The sequence below is a fragment of the Uranotaenia lowii genome, chromosome 1, assembly GCF_029784155.1.
Source record: "Uranotaenia lowii strain MFRU-FL chromosome 1, ASM2978415v1, whole genome shotgun sequence".
Taxonomy (NCBI): domain Eukaryota; kingdom Metazoa; phylum Arthropoda; class Insecta; order Diptera; family Culicidae; genus Uranotaenia; species Uranotaenia lowii.
In genome coordinates this window covers 172299035-172319253 of record NC_073691.1, presented here as the reverse complement: position 1 = coordinate 172319253, position 20219 = coordinate 172299035, and the positions used below count along the sequence as shown (strand labels likewise).

Sequence of the window (20219 nt, the reverse complement as noted above, 5' to 3'; positions counted from 1 at the left end):
GAATTTCTTGGCGATGTCATAGTCCGACTGCCCTGGGTTTACCTTGATCGTTCTCAACACCTTTCAATGCAGTTTCCGATCCTTAGATCCACTATAACGCTTGGTATGAAACTGCCGATCGATATGCATACTCACGGAAACGTTTGAGAACTCTGCACACGGTCGATTTGACCATCTTTACAGATTTCACGATTTTTGAAAATTAATTTCCGTCTCGCAGCTTCCATCACGTGTAACTTTTTTGGAACAAAACGAATCGTAATGAAATTTTCAGCACTGATAGAAGTAACATTTCCGAATAAAGCGCTGTCAAAACATTTCAGATCCGACAACTAGGAGCGCTAAGGTATAATAAAGAGTGCGTCCAGATTTTGGATGATCCATGCTTTACCACTTACGGCTCACTAAAAATAACGTCAACTATCAATGTGTCAAAGGCACGTACGTCGTCAGCCGTTTTTAACTTTTGAGAGGTTGAATGCCTCTACCCTCACACAGTTGTGAAGGCAAACACGATGTTAGCAATCGCTACCACAACTGACTTTCTAGGTATGTACCTATCTAATACTGTATTTGTTTTCTCCACTCGTGGAGTGTTCCACCGTACCCGATAAAAACAAACACAAATCCTCGTCAGTGTATTGCTACCTCGCTCACTCACACGCTCTCTCGCAACACTGGCAAAATTATCGGTGGGCCACCGTCCGTTAGCAGAACTCCGACAGGTCAAAACCAGTGCAACACCGTCCGAATAAACAAACAGTTTGACAGCACCTAGTGGTGCACCAGTGCAACACTAGTGCAACACTCGGCATAAACAAATACGGTATAAGAGCTATTTCTGCGACTCTAGAGACGAATCTACCAAGCAAGCCTCTCTAATAAAATAAATTAACGACTTTTGATAAAGCATTTTCTTGTTTTGATAAAACGTATGTTGTGATTGTGAGTTCAGTGGTTAATTTACATTGAATGTCCTTAGTTTTAATAATTTGATACATCCTTACTTAGAGATGGTCAGAACGGTTTATTTCAATGATTGGCTCAGAGCCGTTCGCTCAAATCAAAGAACCGGTTCATTTGAGCGGCTCAAGAATGAACCGTCTCGTGGCTCAACATAAACTGAAGAGCGAAGAACAACAAACGACAGCCGTTCGTTCGTTCTCTCAAACCAAAAGAGCCACGGCACCGTGTTACTTTTTCGAGCCGTGCCTCCTTTGGTTCGAGAGAACGAACGAACTGCTGTTCTCCGCTCTTCAGTTTATGTTGCTTGTTTAGAAATGGAAGAGCAAGGAGCAACCAAGAGCTGCCTTTTTGAACCAGCCCTTTTGGGAAGAACGAACGAACCGTGGCTTTTGATTCGGCTCTCCACTCTCCGCTCTTGCATGTTGCATTCTACTTTGGGCAGCGGTAAAGTTTTTCAACCATTATTGCTTTGAGCGGCGTGCCATGGCTCATCTTCGAACCGCGGTTCTTTTTTAAGAGCCACGGTTCATTTGTTCTTTTTGAAGAACCAGTTCAAATGAGCGGCTCTTGAGCGCTCGCGCATCACTATCCTGACTAGAGTTTTTAGGCCTCGCAGACAGCTTATCGGTTGGATATGATGGCCATTAGTACTAGATTTTTCATACAATTCTAGTATGTAATTCATGTAAGGGAGCCTATAAATAAATTTGACGCATATACTCTGTTGAACTTCTGGAAAGTGGATGAGTTTGATAGATGGGTAATGTTCCTAAGCGATAATAGCTTACGTAGACTGTGCACAAACGTTTGTTAAATTTCTGTAAAACGTGCTTCGGCATGAAATATGAGAACTTGCGAATTATCAGTATCGATCATGTAGGCAAATACCTTATTATAAGTTTCACCAAGCAAATAAAAATGAATAAGACAATATTTTTGATACATCGATAGAAAAGAATCTATATGTACTATGATTTCATGTTATAAAATCATAACAAACTCGCTAAAATATGCTTTTTATGGGTAGGTATGTTCTATCACGGCCCAGGCGCTCGATACAAGGCACCAATAATTGTACAATTCTGAAAATGGCATTAATTTTTAGAAGCGGAAAATTTTCATTGAAAGTGAACAAAAAATGAAAAAAAAAACAATTTTGAACATTTATGTAGCCCAAAAAACCAATTTTTCTTTTTTTTTTTTTAATTTTGTGTAGTCTATTTTGATTTGAAGATCCTTCCCGTCAAAATGTCTTTTAGTATTGGTGTGTTTTCGGTCTTCGGCTGTTTTCGGGTGTATTCGGTTCAATGGCACGTATTGAATATTCACCGGTGCGAATCCGCAACACATTTAGCACTGTGGATTTTGATATGAATTTTAGAAATTAAGGTTTTAAAACAGAAAAATGAATTTTATAACTAAAAAAATATTAGCAATTGTAGAAAATACTTGTTTAATACTCAAAATGTTCATGAATTATTGCGGAAATTGCACCCATTTAGGTTCCTGTGCAAATATTGTCGCCCTAGCACTAAATTTTACTGCGGAAGTTCGGACTTACGACTTCCGCCAGACTTCTGCCAAAGAAAAGTGAAGTACTAGATTGTCGGAAGTCTGTGTTTTGCTGCCAGTTCACCAGCGACGTTTCTAAATTTTTTATTAAATTTCACAATATTATAATCTAAAGTTAAAAGTGTCTTCTTAATCACTGCTAGGGTCAGCTACTTCCGAATATATACACAAATATTTTTTGGATCAGTCTATTCATTAAGAAAACTTGTTTATTTACGAAAAAGTTCGAAGAACTGACCTTCCGGAAAAAATAACACCAGCATTTTACGGATGCCTCTCCCTTGCTTTTTGTTATCTAAATCAAAAGCACGCCGATGCCGGGCGAACGAATCCACGTACCAAAACACACGATTCGAGAAATCACGAAGCAAATCGAGTTAAATTGAAGTAAATTTTTTAACATCCTTCACCGTTCGTGAGGCCCAGTTTATTTCCCAGACTGGGACGCTGCTCGCCTTCTGCCGGAAACAGTATACACCTACATAGCCAAGTACTATACCACGATCACTGGCATATTCTAGCGTCTTCCGGTCGGGAATCCTCCCTGGAAAGAAGCTACATTATTCAGTATGGTGGTAGCAAAAATGCCGGCTGGAACCGCCAGCCTTCTCACTTCTGCTGTCTGACTAAACTTGGTAGCTTTCTTGGTCCCGAGAAGCGAAATCGAAAGGAAACAACCAGAGCCCAAGCAAACGAGATTTCCCGGCTTTTAAGCCGTCAGTCGTTCCCGTTTTATTCCATTTTACACTGCTCCAGGCACGTTCCGGCAACTCCCGGCAGCAGCCATCATCATCAGATGCAGCTTCTTCCATTTTTTGTTTGCGCCAATCTGAATCTCTAACCAGTTTCTTTCCGTCTTGTGTACTTGCAGAGGAAATCACCACGTCATTCAACCAGTACGGACCACTAGTCGTCGATTGGCCGCATAAAGCAGAATCCAAATCCTACTTTCCTCCGAAGGGATACGCGTTTCTGCTGTTCCAGGTAAGTGTGAACCATGAGTTCGAACAAACGCTTCCTTAGTCCTGTATGGGACTCCGTTCTTCGTCGACGGGGTGCCCTTTTCAATATGGTATGTAGCGCTTTGCAGTCTAGGATTTATGCGAACCGGAAATTAAAACGTTGATTCCGATACCGGATTATGTTCGGATTCCGGGCCAGCATTTGGCGGGAATTACCACTGCTTGCTTCGGCAGGTTTCCATAAAAGCAGTCCGGTTGACAGTTATGAGATGGTGACCGGATTTTTGCGTCGAATCGGATCAAGTCCCGATGATTTGATTTATTCATGGCCGAAACTTCATAAAACGCTTACCGGGCTTGTTCTCTTAGCCCTCGGATTGGTATTGGCATCGAAGATAAATACGAATGAGAATTCATCAAGTCAGCGTGAAGTTTGGAAATCGATTTGATTTGCTTACCAATGACTGAGTTGTTGATAAGTGATTGAAAAAATGAAACTTGTGGTAAGGTTTTGAAGATTGATCATAAAAGATGTAGACCCAAGTTGATCCCTTACGAAATCCTTTCCTCTTTGAACAATTAATTTGTAACGATGAGTTCGTTTTTGAACGGTAATTCTGATATATTTATAACAAAATAATTTTTGAGAGTAAAAATGAGACCTTTAAAACTAAAAGCCTGACATAGGCAAACCCTGAGAATAGTTCTTTATTAATAATTATTATAACTCGGTAGTTAGCCGGGTTCCAACCCATGGCTGAGAGAAAATATATATAAAAAAAAGAAAAAAATTTAAACGTTGCCTCGTAGCCGGGTATCAATCCATGGCAATCGATAGTGTGCCGGGTTCGAAGAAGAAATCAAGAAGTCGGGTTCAATCCATGCTAATGATTTAGGGAAGAATGACCCTGGCAGTTAAACTCCCTAGAAAAAAAAAACAACCATGCTAATGAAAAAGAAAATATAAAAGTATTGTAAACTAAAAAAGGGAGAATGTGACATCCAGAGTATGCCTCTGAAATGAGACACATTAAAGAGCATGAGATAGAAGCTCTCATCATAAACTGCAGCAATCGCTAGCTCAACTGATTCCTCCAGTAAGTGGTAATCTGTATGGATACCAAAGATGATTTTTTTTTAAATCCCAAAAACAAAATAAAAAAGAAAAGATGATTTTATTGTTTCCCCATCTACTGGCATAAGGACTCGACTCAGGTCACTTGAGCTCTCGGGCAAAATAATGCAGGACCACTACATACAAACATTCAAGCGAAATAAGAAAAATGTTTAAAAGGATTTCATGATATAAACAAGTAAAAATATAAAAAAAAATCTGTCGGTGAGAATCGAACTCACCCCAACTTTCTACGTTCATCTTGCCCATCCGACAGCTATACCAGTGTACTACCGGAGACACATGGAGAACAAGGGTTAATTGTCATAGACTTTCTGCCATGCCGATAACCGAATAAAAACGCGTTGGCCTTCTGGCGTTTGGCCAGCGGTTTGCCACACAATACTGATGGGATATAATGTGAAAGGGAATTGGAAATGAGAAACTGTTTTTTTTTGCTTTCCTATTGCCTGCTTGCATGCACACGCACAGCTGCTAACAGCAGCTTGGCCGCTGGTTTAAAACAAGGAAAATTTCAATTTAATGTTTTTTTTCTCTGTAATTTTACTAATGCCGCCTTACATCCACACACACAACATTAACTGAGCGGATCAATTCATTAGAGTAAAGGTGATTGTTTCCATCCTCCTATATCTTATGATTGGATAGAGAGGGCCATGAAAACGTTTTTTTGTTTCCTTCATCCATATGCAATGCGGTAGCGCTGGGAGGTTAATGCCGGCGTTCTCAAATCGAATCATCACCGCTGGCATACACATCTTATGCCAATGACGTTGAAATATTGAGAACTCATGATTGGAGTAAATGAAGAGGCTGAAATTTGGGCGTAGAATTGACTTATCTAAATAATATAGATCTACTTTGGAAAAACTTGACTTGCACCTATAGAACAGCTACAAGCACTGACCATACTGACTGGACACTCAATTTCGTTTTCTGGATAATTTTTCCAGAAAAAAAAAACAAAAAAAAAACATTTTTCCAACAGTACGCAATGTCGACTCCAGAGTGCGCATCGATCGATTTGAAGAAATGCTATCCCAGTTAGGAAATGCCACCCAACTTTAAAAATAAAACACGCAATTTCTACGATAAAATCGGGCTAAACAGGACCATTTTTCCTACAGGGCATTTTTTGTCAAATTTTCCAGGTTCGCCACCTGCCGTCGGTATTGCGAACCTGCAAAAACTGACAACAAAAAATTAGACAGAAAATGGTTGAATTTTTGTTCTAAGAGTCAAGTCAGTGTGGTCAGAGCTACAAGTATGTGAATATAGACAGTGAAGTAGCTATCCGCAGAATATACAAACACAGCGATGGAGTAAGACTATTCAAACTCTGTTGCTGGTGGATTTTAACGAGAGGTTTGAAAGAACTATCTCAAGCAACCAAAAAGGCTTTGAAACTTACATATTGGCTGACAAAGAGAATCAACGGCACAATTCCCTTGAGTGAACTATTTGTACTCATTAATGAACTTGAAAGTTGCAAAAGTGATTTATATATACGTTCTAAGGGACTTAAGTCACTAAGTCACAAAAAGTGCATTGAGGTGCTTCCTTCCTGGCAGGCTGGCTGTCTGGTTGGGCGGGTGCGCCTGCAGGTATGCTACAAAATCGTATCACCACTTCGAGTTTTAGTTCCGATTGAAACAACATCTAGGCGTGGTCTCTTCTTACCACGCAGGTCAGAGTTCGATCCCCAAGCCGGGCAAGTTTTTTTTTCAATAATTAATATGATACTTAGTGACCATTCTGATGTCACTGCATCAGCATTTCTCGGTAAACTTTGGAACCCGGCGCGTGGCATCATGGCGGCACCATGTACAGAACATAGTGAATAATCAAGAGAAGGTTATATGAACCGATGCCAAGGGTGCAATTGAGATAGAGAGAGAATTGAATTTTTTGCTCATTTTACGATTTTTTGGAAGCTAAATTTAAAGGCCGCTGGAAGCTGAATAGAGGGTCATTAAGACTTATTTTGGAACTTGAAAGTGTCAATAACAACTTAAATTTTGAGCTGCATAATAATACTTCATATCAATGATGGGGTTGAGTAAGCTTTTTTGTACATGTTTCATGGGACTTTTGGTTGCTTGAGTTCTCATTTGCGATTCACGAAAGAAACAATACTTTTTCATTTGGTAGTTTAGATAAAAATTTTAAATCATCGTCTTTCTTCATACAACGTGGAAAAATTCAACTGTTTTATTCACAGAATGCTTATTCTAAATCGATCAATGAAAAATAAAGCGACGTGTGAAATCGACAGCTACTGGCAAACACGTTCTCAGAGGAAAACGTTCTCGGAAATGTTAACGTACAAAACATGCCTTCGGTATGTGACCATATGTCAGAATTGTCCGATAAACTTTCGAGTTTGAAGTTGTCACACTTGACTTGGAAATATTTCTCGACAGATGCTACAAGCGCTTTTGTTTCAACTGTTTGAAACGGAATAAAAAATGGCAGCAATGGTTATTCCTTTCGGTTGACTTATTTTGGCTGACCTGAGTGTACGTTTACCTGGGTACCTTCTTGATGGAAGAATTGGTATCAAACAGTTTCGTATTTAGAATTACTTTTGATGACAGTGTAAACATGGAAGAAACCGATGCAGAGAACCAGCTTAAGTTTGGTTCAAATTCAGGGAGACAGCAATGAGCGGAAGTTGTAATCTGAAATGTCAAATCCAAATTTCCAAAATGAGTCTGTTTAAAAATTAAACAGTTGAAAAACCACAGATTGGATTACTCTGCACATCTTCCTCCATCTCACATTGATTGCCACCAAGCTTCTCTGGATAGTCAGAGACTTCCGGGCTGCCGACTAACAACCATAAAGTATACCTTAATAGTACCCTCCGGATCCCGGGAATATACCTACCCTACACGAACTGAAAAATCGCAGAAACAAAAAAACAATAAATGGAATGCTCCTCTTTGGCCGATAAGATGTGGAACGAGAATTTTTTTTTCGAGAGCAAACCCTACTCCATCACCGCGCTACTACCAGTTGAAAGAATCGATCCGGTTCCTATTTATTGCTTCTCAGTATTCCGGTGTAAAACCGGGCATACCCATGTATGGCTTTCCCCCTTTCGGCACTGATATTACCGGAAACGGGGTTTCCCAATTGGAGCGCTAATAAACTTGACCGGTTTCGGAAACGTTCGCTTTACTATGTTTTGATTTGTGGCGAGAAAGAACAAGCGAAAATAACACCACAAATGGTGGCTCCAGAGAGAAAGCCACTTGGCTGATTCGAAATATATATTCGAAAGAACAACAACTTCTATGTCAATTTTATCTAGTGTTTAACATTCATCAACATTTTTTTGAACTATATAAAGGAGTGTGTTTCACTAAAGCTTTAAAAAAAAAAGTACGAAACTTTTTGCTTCGGTGGAAATCCATCAAAACTTCTTTTCCATAACAGATGCAACCGAACGTTGCAGAACAGCAATGTACCAAGGGGTTATTATTTTGTGCTACCATTGTTATGTTTCTTGCGCACGCAGCAAAACTTCCAGAGCATGGTGACGGAAAAAACGTATTCCCGTGTACTATTCAAGTGCACTTTTGTTAAAAGGTGACAGTGGAGAAAAAAACGAATTATGAGATCTGTTAAGCACACGTTGAAAGTTTCACTTAATGTTACATCCGACTGAAAACACATGTTTCGAGAACTCGGGAGCATCAAGTAAAAACGGATGAGACTGAAAGCCGGAGAAGAACTTAAATTGAGTGAACGTACCTAACAGTTACTCTAAAACATAATTCGAATACTTTTTTTTTGTTTCGATTATAGTCGTTTTACCATCATTATGGCATTCGCGACTTTATCAACGTTACAGTTGGCGGATCGTTATTGATAAACTTATCCGGTACAACTGTGTTCGATGTTTACTCTTGGGCTCGAACTCGCGGACATCTGCTCAGGAGACAACAGACTTGCCAACTGAGCTATATCACAAGCCAATTCGAATACTGATTTATTTTCTTTACCTCTTGAATCTCTATCGGAAATATGAACCTGAGTTCAAGAACCAAATTCTAAATCTGAGTTCTGTAACTAAATTCTAGATCTGAATTCTGAATCTGAGTCCTGAATCTGAATTCTGAATCTAAATCTGAATGCTGAATTCTGACTCTGAATTCGGAATCTGATTTCGGAATTTGGCTTCGGAATCTGAATTAGAAATCTGACTCAAAATCTAAATTCGGAATCTGAATTCGAAATCTGGATTCGAAATCTGAATCTGAATTCGGAATCTTAATTCTGAATCTGAATTCTGAATATACATTCTGAATTCGGAATCAGAATCATGAATCTGAATTCTGGATCTAAATTCTGAATCCGTGAACTTGATACTGGATGTTTTAATTTATTTCAACTCATATCAGTTACTTATCTTATTCTCCGCCAGCTTCAGTCACCGTCAACTTTTAAGTCAAAATTTCATTCTTGAATTTGATTTTGTGGCGCCCACAAACCTTTATGGGGGGTATTAAGTCCTGAATCCTTCCAGTTTCTGTCGGCTCTGGGCATCCAAATAAATCGAACGATCTCACTCAATCTAGTATGGCAGGATTAAAAAAAAAACTAATCATAACAGACATTTCTTCGAGAGCAAATCTTAGTCTTGGACTGCCAATGAGTCCAAACCGGGAACCGTCCCGAGCGCTATCTCACCCTCGCCCCTTTCTTTACTCCCACTTGAAGAGAGATTACTTTCAGTGCTCGCATCCCAAAGAATAGGGTGTTACATGACCAAATTGTACGTGAGCGTAAAGTATAGAAAATTATGAGGTTTAACTATTTTATTTCGTAAAATCCATTCCATTCAAATCCAAGAATGAAAGTTTAAAAATCCTTAGAAAAAAGTTGGCTTCATAGAGCAGCTGTATGTATTAGTTCATGGATGTAACCCTCTAACGGTTCCGTTTGTCATCGTTTGCAGGAGGAACGCAGCGTCCAGAAGCTGATCGAAACCTGCCACCCGGAGGACGATAAGCTGTACATTACGGTTTCGTCGCCGACCATTAAAAATAAGGCTGTTCAGATCCGGCCCTGGCGGTTGGCCGACGCCGACTACGTTCTGGACGCCTCGATGCCGCTGGATCCTCGCAAAACCGTATTCGTCGGCGGCGTTCCGAGACCGCTGAAAGCCTGTGAGTAGCTTTGGAGAGTGGGCGTGGCCCCGGGAGTTGAATGGTGGGGTTTAATTTTTTTTTGTTTCAGACGAACTAGCCATGATCATGGATCGCTTGTACGGGGGAGTCTGCTATGCAGGTATCGACACGGATCCGGAGTTGAAATATCCGAAGGTAAGTTCAAAAGGGTTCAGTGTCAATGGAATAAGCGGCTGATGTTGTTTGCGTTTTCTCAGGGTGCTGGTCGTGTGGCGTTCTCCAATCAGCAAAGCTATATTGCGGCCATTTCGGCACGATTCGTCCAACTTCAGCATGGTGACATTGACAAGCGCGTGGAGGTTAAGCCGTACGTTCTGGATGATCAAATGTGTGACGAGTGTCAGGGTCAACGTTGCGGTGGCAAGTTTGCACCCTTCTTCTGCGCCAACGTAACCTGTCTGCAGGTAAGTTTAAGAGCTTTTATGTTTAACACGGAGAAAAAAGTATGGTAATTCCAACTATAATTCAGCTATGTTCAATCATATTTCTAATTGATTCGCGACAATCGATAAATAGTAAACTTTCAATTATATATAACATGTTGTCTATTTGAGTTTGTTCATTCAATAATATTTATGATAGATTCAACTACACTTCTCTAGTGCTTTAATTCAAGTATCAAACAATCAACCATAAATATTTTGTTGAATTTACTATATACGTATATAGTTAAATAGCAAGTATCAATCTCACAGCGCTGCAGGCTAAAATTGATCCTAGGCCTAGTGCAAGATCTCATGCCAACTTTGGGCCAGATCGGATCACAGGAAGGGGTCGCTCAACGAGCCTAAAGTTTGTATATCCCATTTTTGAAGCCTTATAGCTTTTTTATCTTAATTCGAATCAAATTACAGTCTTGGGATGAAATATTTGTCATAATTTGAACTTCCAGAAAACCCGTTTTCAAAAGAAATCGGCTGAAAGAAACTAAAGTTATTGTTGTAAAACTGGTTTTTCATGTTTCTCCAGAACAAAATGTCTCAAAATCCCATACAAACTTCAGGCTCGTTGAGCGACCTCTTCCTGTGATCAGATCTGGCCCAAATTTGACATGAGATCTTGCACTAGGCCTAGGATCAATTTTAGCCTGCACCATATAACTTTTTTTTAAGTCGGGTCATTTGAGGCACTCTATTGCACATGTGTAAGTGTATTCGGTCATGTCAATAAAAACACCGAAGTAAAATATGATTTGCTTCTCACGTTGTCAGCACGGTTGTGCTAACACTTCTCCTCAACGTAAGAAGCGGCTTTAACACCAATCGCCCCTCGGTGTCGTTCGAGCTTGACTCGATCCAGCGATTTCGTCATAAAGTCAGCTTCTATTGTTTCTCCGGTAAGAAACAGAGATGAATGATAACACTTTGACGCAGGTCCTCCGTGAATGCGCACTTGGTATCGATGTGTTTGGGCCGTTTTTTTTTTATTCGCTCAGAGTTGCCCACACGATGACAGGATTCGGATTTCTTTGGCCAATGTCACCAAATAACTTTTTCATCCGCAGCAACTCCTAACACCCGTCAGCCAAGGCTACGAACTCAGCCTTGGTGGACGACAATGCTTACGCGTAAACGAGCTCACTAGGCCTCCTCCGAATTTGATGAGCAACCCAGAGTTCGACTTGCGGCGATCTCTCTCTCATCTCCTGTTGAGTCAGCGCCAACCAAGCATTGTTGATTTGTCTTTGGTTCCAGATCCTGTTCTGCATTTCCAAGGTGCAGCCGGAAATCAATCGTGCCCTTCAGGTATTTTAGGACACGCTTGACCTCCGTCCAATCACGTTCTGTCGGGCTCGACACCTTTCTGCATAGGAGTTTCATGGCAACACAAATATCCGGTCGAGTAGTAACGAAAACGTACAACTAACTACCAACTAAGTCATCTACGTAAATCACGACGAAGCATTGTAAGACTAGCCACTAGTCAGTCGGTAGGCGTCCCAGAGAATTCCTAACAATCCCTATGGTCGGCAAACTTACGGATCAAAAAGCAAAATGCAGGGAATATTCGGAGGAAGAATCAGCTCCACCCTCTAGCTAAAACTTTGATTAATTTTGGAGCACAATCAACCACTTTGAACATATGAGGTACAATAATGGGTATCTGACCTGTCACGGCTACTGGTCCTCGGGTTGGTCCGCCCTTGGGTTCGATGAGGTCGAATTCGGTCCAATGGCGTCGACGCGGAGATGTAGCTGGCGGCGCACTTGGATAGCGACCAGCGGCAGATGCAAAGCAGTTGATGGTAAGTTTTAGCGTACCTGGCCCAACTTGGGTGCTGAACCAGTCTGAACCAGATGTCGAACAAGTGAGGTTGGCGTAGGGTAAGTTGTAGCGGGTGCTGAACCAGGTACGGAAGTGTTGTTGGTCGGATCAAGTTCGCCAGTGGGAAATTCACCCGAACTAGCGACGGAGCGATGCAGCGAAACTCAACGGCTGCTTTTAATCCGTCTAACGGTGAAATCAATTCGGGAACGGCGAATTTGAATTGTGGGTTCGTAATTGATTCCGATTGAACGGTGAAGACTCAGCGATGGATTGAAATTTTGTAGCGGTTGAAATTTCATCCCAAAACAGCAGGGTCCCAAATACAGGTTCCAAATGTAGGTTGATGTCGATGACGAGAGCAAAATAGCGCAAATTTACCTGCTGCCCGAATATGTGACTTCAAACTTTTCCCAATATTCGATATTTCTTACGAAGCTCTTTCGTCAACGTTCGAATTTGAAATAACGATGGTCAGCAGCCGGTTGTTACTCTCGCCTTGCGTCTTTCTCGCCTCGTTTACATTCCATTCGCTCTTTCGTCTCTTCTATACTCTGTTCGCTTATTCGCCCCTTCGCTCTGCAGGGTAGCTTGCGGTATCTGGTGGTGAGTAGTATAACCGGTGGACAAGGCTTCCTGGTTTTCGCCTTCTGGTGGACGTTTTCGCCTTCCAGAGGAATAGCTCAACCCCCAAAATACTCACTGCTTACAAAAACTACGAACTACACACAAAATCGCTGATCCCCCTTTCTAGTAGTACCGCTTACAGCATTGGTCATATTTACTTACTTCAACGTAGACATAAGTATCAGCTTGTCCTCGCGAAACTTTCGTCTCCTTGAAGATACCATCTATTTTGCCATTCCACATCCGCGCAGACTGCTCAAGTCCGTAGATCTTTATTCAACCGGCACACGAGAAACGACCATACTCGAAACCCGGTGGCTGCTCCTGAATATATTCGTCTTCAAATCGGCGTAAAGATAGGCACACTTTCCAGCCACATCCTAGACACGTGTCGGAGAGATACCCTTTGTGGTACGTTTGGATCTTCTAACTGCTTCTCACTCTTGGCATTATCATCGACGTCACTGATACCTTGCACTGGTTCGCCGTCACTAAAGCCATTAAGATTCGATTTCTCGAATAGAGCTGAACGGTACGCTTCTTCATCTTCACTGTTATCTAGGTCATCATCCTGACCAGTATTCCACTCATCGTTCATTTGTAATCATTGAATCGTACAGCACTGCCAACTCTACGTCTTCAGCGAGTTTTTCCTTTTTCGCTATAGGAGTGTACTCCCCGATTTTGGCTGCAAACCGTTCATCCACACAGTAGTCGAAGATTTTCATTCCGTTCACCAGATTTTCTTTTTCCATCCGCCTAATCCCAGCCAGACCCCTGTAGTCCAACCGCTTGTGCCAAACATGTTGACGGTTCTTGTTGTGATGCCATACATTTAAGACAACCTCGATCGTCGAAAAACACTTTCGCACCTTTTTTTTGTTAGTGCGGTCACTGATAGCAAGTTCATTTTTTTTTATTTGTATGGATTTTAACTTCTAAAAGTCATTCACCCGTAAATAGCAAGTTCATGGCAAGGTCCGGTGTGTGGAGAATCACACTTATGTTTAATTTTTCTTGATTGTCCAGACTCATCCATCACAGCATTCAATCATTCCACACCCCTAGCCTTCCACTTTAGCTATTTTCCATCGACAAGTTTAACACTACTAACAAAACTTTTTGTCAGTTCACTAAAAAAGCTCCGAAAGACTGTGTGACGTCTTGCACCAGAGTCTACAATAAATGAAACACTATTTGCTTTCTTTTTCGGTTGTTTCCCTCTTGATCACTCTTCGAACCCCGATTTTTTGTGGGCCTACTACCTACCTACCTGAGTGTCTGGTGGTGATTGTCATAGGGCTGAAATAAAAGATCTCCGCTGCTGGCGATCTGGAGCCAGAGTCTTCACTTACTGCCAGCCAAGGTTTTCGTCAACTTGCGGCGAAACTACACCGCCACGAGCTTCTGGGCCTGCCTTATCTCCGATGCCCGTCTGGATTCCAGTCAAACTCGTTTTCATCTCTTCGCAGCGTGTGCCCAATCCATTACTACTTACGTTCCCGAATCTCGGTTTCTAGCGCTTTTTGCAGGCACTCATACTTTTTGTGATTTGCTTGTCCACATTCGAAACACAAAAGTGGCTTCTTCTTATTGTACGGACGATCACTATCGACGCACAGATCCGCTTCCTGAAGCACTTTCACGTTTTGCTACCTCGTCTAGTAGCTTTCTCTCACAAATTCCATGGTCAAATCTGCATCTGACCGGCTCTCTAAATCCGTTATCAATGTATCGTAGGAGGCAGACTTCGGAGAACCATCGTGACTCGCAACTTTTCTGCTAGAACCTTCCCCATACTAGGTAATCGTTCGAAAAGCTCCTCCTTACTATACTAATGATCCGCCATGTCATCGTCGTCGTCAAAACGCTTTTCTGTAGAGACACTTTTGAGGTTAGGGGGTCCTTATGATGGTGGTTCCGGAGTGAATCCCAAGCCACTTTCGCCGTTGCAGATGATCGAATCTAACCATCTAGAGCTTCCCTAGCAGCATCTGATTCCTCCTCGACTTTCACTCCCGGAACTACACCACTCCAAAGTTCTTCCCGGATCAAGAGAAGTTCCACTTTGAACCGCCAACTCGAATAGTTGTAGTTTTAAAGGCTTAATCGATAACCTTTCATCACTTACGCGCAAAACGTACTCGTAGACACGAACATGATAACGAATCGTTTATGAAATTATATTTTAAAACGTGCAGGCTCAGAACCTGTTGGAGATTTCTCCTCGCAGTGGAAATGAAACGCGTCTATTCTATGTCAGAATATCTTTCGAACTGCTACACTATAGTTTACACATGTGTAAGTGTATTCGCTCATGTCTTTAAAAACACTGAAGTAAAATATGCTTTGCTTCTTACGTTGTCAGAACGGTTGTGCTAACAAATTCAACTACACTTTGATGATTGAAATGGCTGGCTGATATAGTTGGAACAAATATTCCTTCTTTTTTCTCCGTAAAGGGGTAATCCAAGAGAACAAATTGTATCTTTCGTTTGCAGTATTATTGCGAGCATTGTTGGGCTCAGATTCATTCGCGGTCCGGTCGTGAATACCACAAGCCTCTCGTTAAGGAAGGAGCCGACCGGCCCCGGGCAGTACCTTTTCGCTGGTGTTAACGCCAGCCACCGCGATCAATATCGACTGCAGCGGGGCGGATAGCAGGATCGTCTGCTTTCGGGCCCGCATCGTCGACGAGATCGAGTCACAACCACCATCACGCCAATGTCAACAGTCAGCAGCAGCAGCACTCACACTACCACCATCATCAACAGCCGCCACATCACCACCAATCGGGGGCGGCAGTTGGCAATGGTAGTATCAGTGCTGCCGGAACCATTGGTAGCGCATTCCAATGCTTTGGCCAACAGCCAGGGTCAGCCAACTACGTTCCCCCACCGCCATCTTTTCCCTGGTCGAACAGCAACCCTGGCAACAATGCTGGGATCGGCCTCGGTAATGCCAAATCGAAGCATCACCTTGGACGAGTAACAACTTCCGGGGGCTTCCTGGCACCACCACCCACACGATACAACAATGGCGGCGGTTCCGGCAACGGTAGCAACGGTTGCTCTGTCGGGCTCATTTCCAGTGGCAGCGGAAGCAGCAGCCCTTCGTCCATTCGTTGCAGCGGTTCAATTGATCAAGCGCTTGCTGGCACTGGCGTGAATACGAGTAATTTCAACAAAAGACAACAAGAAGACATCCTGAAACAGCATCACCGGAAGATGCAACAGCAGCAGCAGCTTCAGCAACAATCGACAACGGTTCCACCGGCTCTATCAATCTCAGCAGCCGCAGTCGCCGCCGCCGCTGCTGCCGCGGCTGCTTCCGGTGGTTCCCTCGGGAATTAAAACTTTTCAAAAGACGGCGGAGATTTTTCATGCGATTAGCGTTTTATATAACCCCCAAGACACTAGGATTATTCGTTTTTTCTACATCTACTTATATAAATATATACACATGAAGTTTGAAACTGTTTCCAAACAAAAAGGAAAACCAAGTACGACTGTGACAAAACAGTGCAGTGAGAAAAATACAAAATGTGCGAGCGTGGTGTGTTTTTTTGTACAAGAACCAACTTTCACCGAATCATCATAATAGAGCAAATGAAAACTTGAAGTATTATGAAAAACTAGTAGTTAAAGAAAAGATTGAAATAAAACCATAATATATATTCTATATGCTAAGAAATGTAACGATAATAATGTTCTTCGCACTGGTCAGATTGCAACGGCTATTAGACGTGGGCGATCCAGTTACAAAGGGAGATAACCATGCAAGGAAGAAAAAAGATAGTGAATATTGTTTACAATTTGTTCACTTTTTATATTGATAATGCGTTTTTGTTAACTTTTTGTACGAGAATAATCGGATAAGCGATTGAATTAATATATATTGTAATACTATTGAAATCTAAACCAAAACCACTAGACAGTTTAAACATGGTGTAACATGAAATTAAAGTTTGTATTCCATTTGATATCATGCGAGATTCAAGTGTACATAAAAAAAAACTAAAAAATGAGAGAAAACAAATAATTCAAAGTTTAAAAAACAAAAAGTAGCGAAAGCCACGCATGGCACCGGTGAGACGTGAGAAAAATTTCATACAAATCAGTTTTTGTGATAACTATTTTTGTAGAAACGATCCACATTTTCCGACAAACACTTACACACCATTCACACTAGGCATGGACACCCTGGAGGACAACTCGAATGGACTGTCGAAGGTCGCATAAAATTCTCTAGAAAAAAAACTGGGTAGAGAAAAATAGTTATTTCTACGAATAATAACCAATTAACTCAATCGTAAATATTATCGGAAGAAATTTTATCAGTACGACAGACTGGTACGAAGAAATCATTACGGATAAAGAATCTTGTAGGAGGGAAGAATATAATTTTTTATACGCAAAAGTTTTTTAACTCTTGGTAGTACGAGGATTCGTTCCGTTAGAAAAATCATGATCCGATAGATGGCGGAAGCGCATGAGAGCGCACAACCGAGTGTCTGTTGTTTTTTAATGTTTTGTCCGGTCAAAGACCATGAGATACTGAAACTGGATGTTGTTAGCAACTGCAACAAGCTAAATTGTGTTGAATTTTATTTTTCGTTTGTCACTCTATTGATCGGACACACACTGTTGACGTTATTCATCGATTCCGTTAAACTTTTTATGATTTGTCTATCCAGCAAAATCAAGTAATGAAACCTTAAGATTACCAAAACCACTTCATATAACCCCGACTTAAAACTTACTTGTGCGTTTGTGTACATATTTAACTTTTTGAAAACTCAATCGACACAATCTATAAATTGTTGAGATAAACAAACAAAAAAACAAACACTGCTCCAACATTGACTTTCATTAAGAACTGTACAACATCGAAATGCGGAAACCTGTAATTTTGTAGGCTAAAAGTGTCCACACTACTAGCCTGTGGGTCGAGGAACCGCATTCGAACTTAAATTCGAAAAAGACAGAAGCTACAAATTTGTATATAAACTTAAAAAAAAATCTATATAACAAACCGAGAACTAGGAAGTCGCTGATCGGATACGCAGAGCGATAGCGACAGAGAATTCTATCAGTAGTTGCAAATGAAAAAAAAAGAATGCATCATTCACACGAACACTTAGATAGCAGAATGAAGAAAATTATAATTAATAGAGGTAAAAACTAGGTACTAGAACAGAATCTTCAGAATCGAAAAGAAAGAAAGATAAATCAAACTAGATTAGCCCAAAACGTTGCAAGTCCGTTAATCAAAAGCGGCATATATCTCCCAGACGCGGTAGGAAAAACTGACTCGCAAGTGGGACACGCTAATTCGGTATTCATCTGTATGATTTTTTGCCTGTTTTTATTTTTTGTTAGTGTTGCCTACGATTTGTGATACGATAAACGTACGTTTTTTTACGGTCAAAAGCTGGTCAAACAAGTCAAGTACGTGTGAAAATCTGACAATTTTTTTTCATCTTCACCTTTTACATGTGATCGTGAGATTCCGCACGGAGTTGGCTGAGCATTTTTCAATTTCGAGGACGTCTTGAAGGGTTCACGTCATTGGACAGCACTTTGACGATGTTCGCGTCATTTTCTGGAACAGCAAGATCCAAATCGACATCCCGATCAAGTCTTATTAGTATTTTTAATCCAGTTTTAATCCAATTTTTTAATCCAGCTCGACAATTTATTTTGTTAAAGCTCAAAGCCAATTTCTGCACACTTTATTCTTTTCACACCTCAGATTTCTGTTCAAATTTATGCGAGGAAAGCAATATTCAATTCTATGAAAAATATGTCTTGAAGTTTTTTTTAAATCAAACTAGAGTTTTTTACAGTAAGAATTCTAAGAATTGTTTATGATAGAACCAATTTCGAACTAGCGATATCAAATTTTATACAGCTGAAGCAAAATATTTTTCAATAGAAACATCACTTATCAAATAGAAAAGATCAGCCGAAAAATTTATCTATATATTCTTACCACCCAAAAGATCAAACGTTAAAATATGTTTCAAGGTTTCGCGCTATAGAAGTAGCACTCGAGGTAGAAAAAAATTCACTAGATTTGCTAACGAAGAGTAGATTTGATTAATTTTCTGAACTAATTATACGAAAAGGAAGGAAGTTAAAGACTTTTATAAAACGGTACGTAGGCAGTTGAAAAAGGTTTGTCTTTCAGTTTGCCTTCGGGATCTCAGAAAAGCAATATGAGTTAGAGTGTTTTAAAAAGATGAAATCTACCGTTCAAATATTTTACCTAAAATTATAGAAAACGATTCCAGTCGAAATCAATTGCAACAGATAATTGACCTAACTAGTACTAGTTTTTGCAAAAGTTTTAAGGCGTTTTACCAAAAAAAAATCCAGCTAATAGTTCCATTTCCAAATCAACTCATTATCATATGATTTATAGCAGTGTTGGTAAATTCTTATCTGGCTTTTCTTCTGTTCGATCATTCAAATACTAGACCATACTACTACTGTTCCAAACGTAATCTGCAAGTTGGCATTCCCATTGATGACCGAGAACAACTCGATCATAGCAGGTTGATTTTGCGAAGAGACGCGATCAAATAACGCCAGAATGCAGGGTTGCTAATATGCCTGATTTTTCAGAATGTGACTGATTTTTTGAGGCTCAACCTGATAACCTGATAAGCCTTCAGTAAAAAGATTTTTTTAAATAAGCCTGATTTTTATTTGTGGATATGATGGAAAATGAATAGTACGGAACAGCATTAAAGACATTAGTGGAGGTCAAAATTTAGGTTGATGACAAAAAAAAGGTCGTCACTTCGACCGAATTTCCGTCAAACTATGTATCCTGATTTATATTTCTCATGTCCCTAAATTTTGAGAAAAAAAATGTTGGCAACCCTGTCCGAATGCAGGAACACGAATCGAAGTGAATCGTAGCGGGTCACGAGCGATACCCGATAGGAGCCGAAAATAAACCGAAACAAACCGAACGCTTTCGTACCTGAACAACAACAACAACAACCCAAAGCAAAAAAACAAAAGGCAAATAATGTCAACGAAAGTGGGTGCGGGCGGGAGAAGATCGAAAACCTTGTGTGAAAGTTTAACGTTTGCAGAACGGGTAACAAACAGGTGTACCTTGTGGAGGAAAGAAGCAAACATATGCCTGCAAAGTTTATATTTGATACTAAAACGAAAGCAAACACAGAATGGAAGATGAAGAGAAACAAAAGAAAACCGTTTATGAACAACCAAAGTCATTATTATTCTTACGCAGACAAGTAGGAGGATAAAACAAAAAGTTTGAAGATATCTTAAACGAGAGAAAACTAACAAATAAAAAATATCGATTAATTGATAAAGTTCGAGAAGAACAAACAAAACAAAACGATATAAAAAAAATGAAATATAGAGAGTTCCAGTTTTCAACACTCTTTTTCTAATGTTTGTATGTAAAAAATAATCAAGAAACGTGAAATCGGACGAATATTACAAAAACACT

General features: G+C 40.5%; 1 protein-coding gene across 2 annotated transcripts in view; it reads left to right on the top strand.

The window, feature by feature from the left end:
- Positions 1-19744, top strand: part of LOC129753988 (translational regulator orb2) — a 924966-nt gene extending 905222 nt beyond the window's left edge. For both annotated transcript variants that reach the window (XM_055749925.1, XM_055749864.1), the window contains exons 7-11: positions 3410-3522; positions 9602-9812; positions 9883-9968; positions 10031-10237; positions 15227-19744. In XM_055749925.1, coding sequence (XP_055605900.1) covers positions 3410-3522; positions 9602-9812; positions 9883-9968; positions 10031-10237; positions 15227-15343 — 734 coding nt within the window. In that variant the 3' untranslated portion in view covers positions 15344-19744. The remainder of the gene's footprint in view (positions 1-3409; positions 3523-9601; positions 9813-9882; positions 9969-10030; positions 10238-15226) is intronic.
- Positions 19745-20219: the final 475 nt, after the last annotated feature.